Source organism: Engystomops pustulosus, chromosome 9, assembly GCF_040894005.1.
Source record: "Engystomops pustulosus chromosome 9, aEngPut4.maternal, whole genome shotgun sequence".
Classification (NCBI taxonomy): Eukaryota; Metazoa; Chordata; class Amphibia; order Anura; family Leptodactylidae; genus Engystomops; species Engystomops pustulosus.
The window spans coordinates 25,684,768-25,696,219 of NC_092419.1; the positions used below are offsets into that span (position 1 = coordinate 25,684,768).

Below are 11,452 nucleotides of genomic sequence, written 5' to 3' on the forward strand. Positions count from 1 at the left end.
ACCTTGTCCCTCCTGGGTGTAGAACAGGCCCTGCACACCCCATACCCTTCCCATGTTAGTGGTGGGTTTGAGAGAATAAACGGCACTCTTAAGTTAGAGATACGGGAGGCCATGGAAGTAACAGGGAAACCATGGTGTGAGTGCTTTTCTGCTGCCCACTATTCAGTTAGGACCACACCCACCAGAAAGATGGGATTGTCCCCCTTTGAAGTATTTTTTTTTGGCTGTGCACCCAGACTAGACCCCTACTAGGAAACCAAGTGGAATATGCCACACAGTTGAGCCAGGCCTTGGAAAAGGTCGGCAAAAGTGTTTCTAATTACTTTTTCAGATCCAGACAGAGACCTCAGGATGCATAACCTGAAGCCTGGAGACTACGTGGTGGCACCAGAGAGAGAATCTGGAGCCTCGCTACGATGGTCCTTTCCAAGTCCTGCTGACCAGCGCCACGTCTGTGAAGCTAGAGGGAAGTCAGCACGCTTCCACGCTTACTGTTGCAAACTTACTTATTCTTCTTGCTAGCTGGTCTCTTCTGACTGACTGTATGCTCAGGGACACCCCAACCATGACTATCACTGTATCTATAGGGCTGACCAGGATGCCCCCAGGGTAGGAGACTTTACCTACGGTTGGTGCAACAAGACAATGACCTTCTTTAACACTGACAGCACAGGTAGCCCTGTATTAGCAGTGTCTGATGTGTACTGGATTTGAGGGGATAGGAGAGTCAGGTCAGGCCTAGAGGCTGGGAAGGTGAGTGTACGGTGATAAGGTTTGTGCATTCCTTCCTCGTGATCCCCAGGGATAAGGTTGATCAGACACATAAGAAAAGGTAGAGAATCCCAAAGGATTCTGGAGGTCTGAGAGAAGCACCTAGATGACAACGTTTATATAGATACAGTGGGAGCACCAAGGGGGGTCCCAGATGAGTACAAGGCCCACAATCAGATATGGGCAGGTCTAGAGTCCATTATTCCCCAGAAAGCTACGAGCAAAGATGTTGGTTGGGTTAACTGGTTGTATTGTAATCAACAGAGATTTGTGATTGTATCCGAGATGCTTCCCAGAACCGCACGGCTTTGGACATGATCCTTGCTGAGAAGGGAGGAGTCTGTAAGATGGTGGGAGTGGCTTGTCGCATGTACATCCGGGATGACATCGCCCCCTATGGATCCATTACCCATGCACTTGAAGAGATTGAAGGACTGTCCAGGGAACTCAAGAGAAACTCTGGGGTGGACACTTTGTCCTTCACTTTGTAGTTGGGGGATTGGAAGGGTTTCCTGTAAGTGGGGGTGATATTGGGGATTGTGATTTTGCTCTCGTCACTTATTACGTGTTGTGTGGTCCTCCTCATCAAGTCCACCATGTCCCAGATGGCCGTCCAGGTGGTAAGAACCATGACAGGAGAAGTGCCGGTGTGGAGGATACCGTCTTGTTGAAGAACCAGCTTGTTAATAAACCCATAAACTATGGAAACACAATTATGTGATTTAAGTGTGCAGGCCTGTAACCCCCGAGTGACTGGCCTCCAGGGGATCTGGTAAAGAGTTAACAAGTCCAGCAGGTAAGGGCTTAGCCTACCTGTGGGTACCTGGAGTTTGAGGAGGTCACTCTGGACAACAGTTACAGGCCATGCAAAGCTCAAAAGGGGGGAAATGTTAAAGATATTACACTGGACTCAGACGCCATCTTACGTACTGTCGGACATTTTAAAGACTCAGCATTCATTTCATATAACTTTGTGTAGTGATTACTGAAGTTTGGGTGTGGGTCTCATTCCTTAGAAAAGTCCACAAAGACTTAGTGCTCACTAGCACCACCTAGTGGAAGGTATCCAGGTGGACATCTGGACATTTGGTTTATGTGAAGTTTCAGTATTTGCATGTAGCCAATAGTATTAGACTCCTTTGTGTGCTTATATCCAATAGTGTTACATTTCCTGGGTGAGAACACCCAATTATAGTTGCTGCTTTCCTAATTACACGCCTTATGTAAAGTGCCTTATGGTTTTCTATAAATGTCCGTCCCTCAATAAACTTATCAGTCTTGTTGCTAACTTCCTGCAAGGACAGGTCTTGTCTTTTCATTCAAGTTAGTCAATTCCAGCGCTGGACACAGACTCATTTAATTTGAAAGTCACCTTACAATGATTAGGGGTTTGAGCCCCAGATATAAATCTATAAGAATCCGTATCCCCTATTCTCATGTCACAGCTTCTGGACACGATCCATGGGGCCCAGATCCCTACCAAGTGAAATCTGAGCAGTGACATGGAGGCTCTACAGAAATGTCTCCATCTGGTGATTGTTGATGGTCCAAGCGTCACCGTCTCCTGATGTCTCTCCCAGCAGCCAGACATAACACAAGTACAGTGCAATCTTTGACTGTGAAGCAGAACCATAGACATGGGCTGTAATATATTTATTTCTCTTATTATGAAACTTATTTCATATAAAAGATATTTCTTATTAATCATTTAATACAAGCAATCAAGCAAAAAAAAAAAAAAAGAAAGGTGCAGTTATCGACACAAAGGGTAAAGATAACAATTGAAAACAGCCCAAACCACAGACTGGGAGATCTCCATATAAAAAGGGTTTTCCCTTAAAGAACATTGATCTTCTATCCACAGGACCCCCACACTTGTGGCAGAACAGGGGACCACAAATCCCCCATAATCTGCCCTGTTATTCTGACTTCTGGCCTTGGTCCGTCCTGCGAGTCATAACCGGAAATCCCATAGAAGTCAATGCAGCACAGGAATCATTTTCATCCTGCGCTCCATAGACGGTCACAGCCGATACGGCTCACAGGACACACCCCCTGCGCTCAGAATATTCTCCGCAGCCCATCCGTGGTATCTATATGGATTTATCCCTTTAATAAGTAATAAAAACTGGAGAAGTCCATTGCTAGATTGTGAGTGAATCCCTCAGTAAGAGATCAGAGGGGAATGAAGCAGGAGAGGGATAAAGGAGCGCAACCTCATCTCAGAGAAGGGAAAGTAATAACATATGTGGAATAACATGACGCGGATCTGATCAGAGAATAACTTATAATAAGTTCAGTTCTCCAAAAAGTAATGCAAGGAAGAGTCCAGGGATCTTCAGCCTTCATCACGACCCAGTGATTATACACAGAGGATACGACTTCTTAGGTAAAAGAAACATTTTGGGGGATGGATCCAATATCCAGAAACACAAAGCAGATTTTTTTTGTTTCTTTATATTTTTGTTTCCTATAATATAAATAAAATCACAGCTTTATCCTCTTCTATCTCCCCCCTGGAGATCCCATTACACACTTCACCACTCACCATCAGGCTCGGGCCGGGTTATTGGACAAGTCCGGTGTTGGCTCTGAATCTGTGAAAGTAGGAGATTATTTTCTACTTTTTGCCAAAAATATGACAGTGAAATGTTAATATAAAGTTGATTCTTTGCTTTTTTCTAATTTTCTTGATTTTTTTCAGTTCTCGGTTCTCAATTTATATTTCATCCTGTACCACCGATAACACATGGGGTGACATTTATCATGGCTTGTGCGTCTGAAATATCCTGTATAAGCCCTGAAATAGGTGCAATTCATGGGGCATGGGCAATGGAGGGGTGAGAAGAGGGGCGACGATGGCGGTAGCGAGTGCATTCCTGTGTCCTAGTGGTTAGCATTACAGCCTTGCAGCGCTGGGACGTGGGTTCAAGTCCCATGGTCAACATCTGCAAAGAGTTTGTATGTTCTCTCTGTTTTCGTGGGTTTCCTCCGGGTCCTCCAGTTTCCTCCCACACTCCAAAACATACTGGTAGGTTGATTAGATTGCGAGCACCATGGGGACAGGGACTGATGTGACAAGCTCTGTACAGTGCTGCGTAATCTGTGTGCACTATATATATAAAGGAATTATTATTTATTATTATCACCCATAGTCTACACCGGTTCACTGGCACATCGCTGGTACCAACAGGGGGTGGGGTGCAACATCAAACGCTTGTTTCAATTACTGCCAGCGTATAACAAATGTGCCCCCATTATGTAGGTAAGAAACAGCACAAGAGAAGTAAAGCAACTGGAGAAAAGAGATGATACCAAGAATAGTGCAACATGTCGAAGCATGAATGACCCTCATGTACTGAATACTCACTGCCGGTCGCCTTGTAGCCGTCTTTTTTCTCTGAAACAAGAAGAAGAGATGGAATTAGGAAGAACAATCACATCCTACAAATGTCACACTGTCCAATAGACCTGATAAACATCTGTATCATGATAGGTCACACACATGAGATAAATGCTGACACATCCCGGGGATTTCGGTGGAACCTGGGGACAGGGGATATCACTGTACTGATGACATCACAATGGTCAGGGATATATGTATGTGGTAGAGGCCGATCCTCCTTCTCCTATAGAAATTAACCGATTTTTATGGCTTTTCATGGAAATGTCCAGAAAACTTGTTGTTATGTTGGGGAAAAGATCACAATTTTCCGATCAGAAAAAAATATATTAAAATTTACAAACTTTGTCCTGGTCTGTCCTGGTGGTGTCATGTCTGCCCCTATAGCGCTCATCAGTATTAGTCACTGATGATCAGGACACACAATTTTGGAGACTCGTCTCAGTGTGTAAGAGAAGAAGCGACATCACTGACACTTACTTCTACACCAGAGAAATCCAGCAACGGCTCCAGCACCAAGGAGAGCGACCACCACAGCGATGGCCACAGGGACGACCCAGACTCTCGGCTTGTTCGGTTCTGTAAGAGAAGATAAAGTTGAATATGAGCTGCAGATTATACGGAGAGATTCCTATAGGAAGGTATCAGCACATCCCGGAGGTGGACGATAAAACCTTCCTCTATTGTAAGACGATCACAAGGCCTTACTCATGGTATAGACTGCACTTCACGTATCAGGAATCACATTATATTCTACCTCAGCTGTGCTAATGACATACGAGGGCAGTTCAATAAGTACCCGTGTTTGACGATAGAGGGCGTCCTGAGGGAAGTTGGTGTTATCATCCTGTGCTGCCATCTATTAAACGACGGCAAAACAAATGGCAGACTGATTGATTGGTTAGTTTGGATTTGGCAGCCATTTGAGTAAGACGTGTTTCGTGATTTTCGGTAAGATGGAAAATGAGCAGTATTGTTCTGTAATTCGCTTTTTGTTTTTGGATGGGAAAAAATGTGATGAGATAAAAGCAAAGTTGGATGCTGTTTATGGGGACACTTCGTCATCTATGATCACAGTTAGATATTGGCTCAACAAATTTAAACGTGGGCGAACATCCGTTTTTGATGAGGAGCGACCAGGATGTGGTTAACGAGGAAATCATTAAAAAAGTCCATGACATGATTCGATGAACGAATGTGCACGAAGTAGCAGAGGCCGTAGGGTTGTCGACTGGAACAGCAATTAATATTTTTCATGATAAGTTGGCGATGAAAAAATTGTAGGCCCGATGGGTGCCGTGAATGCTCACGGTGGACAACAAGCGGATGCGGCTGTTAACTTTGAAGCAGTGTTTGGAGCAATTTAAGCGAGATCCAAAGGAGTTTTTGCGTTGAGTTGTCGCCATTTGATGAAACCTGGATTCATCATTACACCCCAGAAACTAAGCAACAATCAAAACAATGGATTTCTCCCGATGTATCTGCTCCAAAGAAGGTGAAGACGGTCCCATCGTCCGGAAAGGTCATGGCGACGATTTTTTGGGATGTGAACGGCGTCATCCTCATGGATTGTTTAGAAATAGGAATAACGACCACTGGACAATATTACAGGGAGGTATTGGACCACTTCCACAAAAAGAATGGAAGGAGACGCGGCCGCATGTGGTGAAAAAGAAGGTGCTGTAACGCACCAGCACATTCATCCGGAGTTGTCGCCGCCAAACTGCATGAATTTCGTTATGAATTACTGCCCCACCCCCGTATTCTGTCTCCCTGCGACTTTTTCTTGTTCCCTAACATGAAGAAATGGCTCGCGGAAATTTTTTTTTACCTCAAACAAGGAAGTCATTGCCGAGACAGAGGAGTATTTTGGAGAGTTCGAGTGTTTATCTTTCTAAAAGGGGACTATGTTGAAAAATAAAAAAAATTCTTTTTGAAAAAAATGGTGTCTTCATGTCTAACACGGTTACTTATAGAACCGCCCTCGTATGTATAATGCGATACTATCACATACGTGTGCAGGACAGAGGTTTACACTGTGCATCTCCTCATTCATTCTCCCTTTAGAATCTGTTCACATGTTGCAGATTTTTCTTGCTGATTCTGCATCAAATCCTGGAACAAACCTCATTCATACACAATGGGGCAGATTTACTTACCCGGCCCATTCGCGATCCAGCGGCGCGTTCTCTGCACAGGATTCGGGCCCGGACTGGATTTATGAAGGTAGTTCCTCCGCCGTCCACCAGGTGGCGCTGCTGCGCTGAAAAGCATCTGAACGCACCGGAATACACCGAGCTGGACCACGTGAAGGTAAGCGCTTCCCAAGCGTTTTTTTCTGAATACGTCGGGTTTAAGTTCGGCCACGCCCCCGATTTCCGTCGCGCGCATGCCGGCGCCGATGCGCAACAATTCAATCGCGTGCGTGGGCAATTCAGGTACAATCGGCGCAAATCGGAAATATTCGGGTAACACGTCGGGAAAACGCGAATCGGGCCCTTAGTAAATGACCCCCAATGGATTCTCCGGCTGCAGATATCAGGACAGTGGATTGTCCTCTATGTCTTGTAACAGATAAAATCTATAATGAATCTGCATCTTGTGAATGATCTCTTATATCCGGTGCCTGTATTACAGCTGCTGATCCTGATACAACCCGGGGCTCATCTCCTGGACCTTATGATGAGGTCCTTATGCTGCTGTCAGGATAAGATTTACAGCTGCAGGAGAGGAGTCCATAGACCATCACATTACTGATCCCCAGTCCTGACCTCCTCCATAGTCTTCCTCCTCCTGTCATCCCTGCAGTGCGGATACAACTCACCCCACACAATGTGCAGCGGTTCTGTCAGGCTGCTGTGATCCACATAACACGAGTAAGTGTCGCCCTCTTTGGGGCGGACGTCCACGCTGACCCTGATCTGATAGGTGCCGTCAGGATTGGGGAGGACGTGTGTGGTCTCATATGTGGGAACGTCGTCCACCATGTTCTTCACCCACTTCACATCCACAGCTCGAGGGTGAAATCCGTGCGCCAGGCAGTGAAGCGTCAGGATCCCATCATCGCTCTCCTGACCGGATACCTTCACCTTTGGCTGAACTGAGAGGGGAAAATATTTATTATTGACCCCTGTACTGTGTATAACACCTGGGCGACCCCCCTGTACTGTGTATAACACTAAGGAGAACCCCCTGTACTGTGTATAACACTCGGGAGATCCCCCTGTACTGTGTATAACACTCAGGAGACCCCGCTGTACTGTGTATAACACTCAGGAGACCCCGCTGTACTGTATATAACACTCAGGAGACCCCGCTGTACTGTGTATAACACTCGGGAGACCCCGCAATGTACTATGTATAACACTAATGAGACCCCCCTGTACTGTGTATAACACTCAGGAGACCCCCCTGTACTGTGTATAACGGTCAGGAGACCCCCCTGTACTGTGTATAACGGTCAGGAGACCTCCCTGTACTGTGTATAACACTCGGGAGACCCCCCCCTGTACTCTGTATAACACTCGGGAGACCCCCCCTGTACTCTGTATAACACTCGGGAGACCCCCCCTGTACTCTGTATAACACTCGGGAGACCCCCCCTGTACTCTGCATAACACTCGGAAGACCCCCCCTGTACTCTGTATAACACTCGGGAGACCCCCCCTGTACTCTGTATAACACTCGGGAGACCCCCCTGTACTCTGTATAACACTTGGGAGACCCCCCTGTACTCTGTATAACACTCGGGAGACCCCCCTGTACTCTGTATAACACTCGGGAGACCCCCCCTGTACTCTGTATAACACTCGGGAGACCCCCCCTGTACTCTGTATAACACTCGGGAGACCCCCTCTGTACTCTGTATAACACTCGGGAGACCCCCCCTGTACTCTGTATAACACTCGGGAGACCCCCCCTGTACTCTGTATAACACTCGGGAGACCCCCCCTGTACTCTGTATAACACTCGGGAGACCCCCCCTGTACTCTGTATAACACTCGGGAGACCCCCCCTGTACTCTGTATAACACTCGGGAGACCCCCCCCTGTACTCTGTATAACACTCGGGAGACCCCCCCTGTACTCTGTATAACACTCGGGAGACCCCCCCTGTACTCTGTATAACACTCGGAAGACCCCCCCTGTACTCTGTATAACACTCAAGAGACCCGCCTGTACTCTGTATAACACTCGGGAGACCCCCCGTGTACTCTGTATAACACTCGGGAGACCCCCCCTGTACTCTGTACAACACTCGGGAGACCCCCCCTGTACTGTGTATAACACTCGGGAGACCCCCCTGTACTGTGTATAACACTCGGGAGACCCCCCTGTACTGTGTATAACACTCGGGAGACCCCCCTGTACTTTGTATAACACTCGGGAGACCCCCCCTGTACTGTGTATAACACTCGGGAGCCCCCCCTGTACTGTGTATAACACTCGGGAGACCCCCCTGTACTGTGTATAACACTCGGGAGACCCCCCTGTACTGTGTATAACACTCGGGAGACCCCCCTGTACTGTGTATAACACTCGGGAGACCCCCCTGTACTGTGTATAACACTCGGGAGACCCCCCTGTACTGTGTATAACACTCAGGAGACACCGCCCTGTACTGTGTATAACACTCGGGAGATCCCCCTGTACTGTGTATAACACTCAGGAGACACCCCTGTACTGTATATAACACTCGGGAGATCCCCCTGTACTGTGTATAACACTCGGGAGATCCCCCTGTACTGTGTATAACACTCGGGAGATCCCCCTGTACTGTGTATAACACTCGGGAGATCCCCCTGTACTGTGTATAACACTCGGGAGATCCCCCTGTACTGTGTATAACACTCGGGAGATCCCCCTGTACTGTGTATAACACACAGGAGACCCCCCTGTACTGTGTATAACACTCGGGAGACCCCCCTGTACTGTGTATAACACTCGGGAGACCCCCCTGTACTGTGTATAACACTCGGGAGACCCCCCTGTACTGTGTATAACACTCAGGAGACACCGCCCTGTACTGTGTATAACACTCGGGAGATCCCCCTGTACTGTGTATAACACTCAGGAGACACCCCTGTACTGTATATAACACTCGGGAGATCCCCCTGTACTGTGTATAACACTCGGGAGATCCCCCTGTACTGTGTATAACACTCGGGAGATCCCCCTGTACTGTGTATAACACTCGGGAGATCCCCCTGTACTGTGTATAACACTCGGGAGATCCCCCTGTACTGTGTATAACACTCGGGAGATCCCCCTGTACTGTGTATAACACACAGGAGACCCCCCTGTACTGTGTATAAAACTCGGGAGACCCCCCTGTATTGTGTATAACACTCAGGAGACCCCCCTGTACTGTATATAATACTTGGGGAAAACCCCTGCACTGTGTATAACCCTCGGGAGACCCCCCTGTACTGTGTATAACATTTGGGAGACCCCTATATATATACATATATACATTAGCAGGGTGCGGGCAGTGACCTCTCACCTCTCCTCTCCAGATCTTCTCTCCCGTTCTCCACATGTTCCCTCAGCCAGTCTATACATTCATTCTCCAGATAAATCTTGTATCTCTCCCCCACCTGTTCCTCTGGGCTGTTCCATCTCTGTGCGGTGATCTGAGCCTGGGACATGGTGGGGATATACGTCCAGGTCTTAGTGTCCAGGGACATGAACTCTCCCCCATCATATCCGTACTGCTGGTACCCGGTGACGCTCCCGTCATCTCCCAGCTCACAGCCGTACATCCCCTGGAGGATATGGAAACCTGCAGGAGCACAGAACATGTTACAGGCAGCACATACATCATGTATGTACAGGTCATGTGTGACACGTGTCATATACACAGTGTGTGCTGCAGGTGTTGGACACTGACATATATATCACCTATAGCACCGTTTCTTTGCACAATTTTTAGGCACAGTTTGTAAATTCGTCTGTAATTTGCGCCTTTTTTGGGTGCAAGCAAAAGTCCGGTCGTTCTGAGTCCCTGCACCTTATCGGACATAGTGAGCGGCCACTATACAGATGTTTGCACGGCATCTATCCCTAATTTGCGCCTAAAAAGTCGCAAAAATGCATCTACTCTGAGCGACTGCACTTGAAAAAAACGTCACTTTTCATTACTGAAAACAAAGGTCTTCCCTTCAACATGGAAAATCCTTCAGCGCAGTTTTAAAGTGTAACATTTCTCCATAATATTATCAGTCTCCATTTCCTGTACATTATATTAAAAAAGGCAAAGACTCTTTTAAGCAAGAATTTTTTTTATTTTTTTTCCCATCTCTGTAACTTTCAGTCCCTGCAGTTACATCACAATGTGCTCCGGACCTTGTACAAGCGGAGACTTTATGTGCAGAGATGAAGCCCTGAACGTCCTGTCACATTTTTTCAATCTCGTTCCATTATTAGTCACAAATGAGATTTACTTTGTAGGGTAAAAATGAGGGACAAATTTAGGCGCTAAATAATCGGACATGCGACAAATCAAACATTTACTAAGGCAAGTGTGTATACAGTGTAGTGTGTATATATATATATTAGTGTGTATACAGTGTAGTGTGTATATATATATATATATTAGTGTGTATACAGTGTAGTGTGTATATATATATTAGTGTGTATACAGTGTAGTGTGTATATATATATCAGTGTGTATACAGTGTAGTGTGTATATATATATTAGTGTGTATACAGTGTAGTGTGTATATATATATTAGTGTGTATACAGTGTAGTGTGTAGATATATATTAGTGTGTATACAGTGTAGTGTGTATATATATTAGTGTGTATACAGTGTAGTGTGTATATATATATATCAGTGTGTATACAGTGTAGTGTGTATATATATATCAGTGTGTATACAGTGTAGTGTGTATATATATATCAGTGTGTATACAGTGTAGTGTGTATATATATATCAGTGTGTATACAGTGTAGTGTGTATATATATATCAGTGTGTATACAGTGTAGTGTGTGTATATATATATATATATATATATATCAGTGTGTATACAGTGTAGTGTGTATATATATCAGTGTGTATACAGTGTAGAGTGTGTATATATATCTGTGTGCATACAGTGTAGAGTGTGTATATATTAGTGTGTATACAGTGTAATGTGTATATATATCAGTGTGTATACAGTGTAGTGTATATATATATATATATATATATTAGTGTGTATACAGTGTAGTGTGTATATATATATATTAGTGTGTATACAGTGTAGTGTGTATATATATATCAGTGTGTATACAGTG

General features: G+C 45.7%; 1 protein-coding gene across 1 annotated transcript in view; it reads right to left on the bottom strand.

Annotated features, from left to right (window-relative positions):
• Positions 1 to 2,407: 2,407 nt before the first annotated feature.
• The window catches only part of LOC140077926 (class I histocompatibility antigen, F10 alpha chain-like), a 55,838-nt gene continuing 46,793 nt past the window's right edge, over positions 2,408 to 11,452 (bottom strand). Inside the window, exons 3-8 of the mRNA XM_072125551.1 lie at positions 9,677 to 9,955; positions 6,999 to 7,274; positions 4,655 to 4,753; positions 4,142 to 4,171; positions 3,320 to 3,368; positions 2,408 to 3,241 (exon numbers count right to left, since the gene is read on the bottom strand). Of these exons, the coding sequence (XP_071981652.1) occupies positions 3,322 to 3,368; positions 4,142 to 4,171; positions 4,655 to 4,753; positions 6,999 to 7,274; positions 9,677 to 9,955 (731 nt within the window). The 3' untranslated portion in view covers positions 2,408 to 3,241; positions 3,320 to 3,321. The remainder of the gene's footprint in view (positions 3,242 to 3,319; positions 3,369 to 4,141; positions 4,172 to 4,654; positions 4,754 to 6,998; positions 7,275 to 9,676; positions 9,956 to 11,452) is intronic.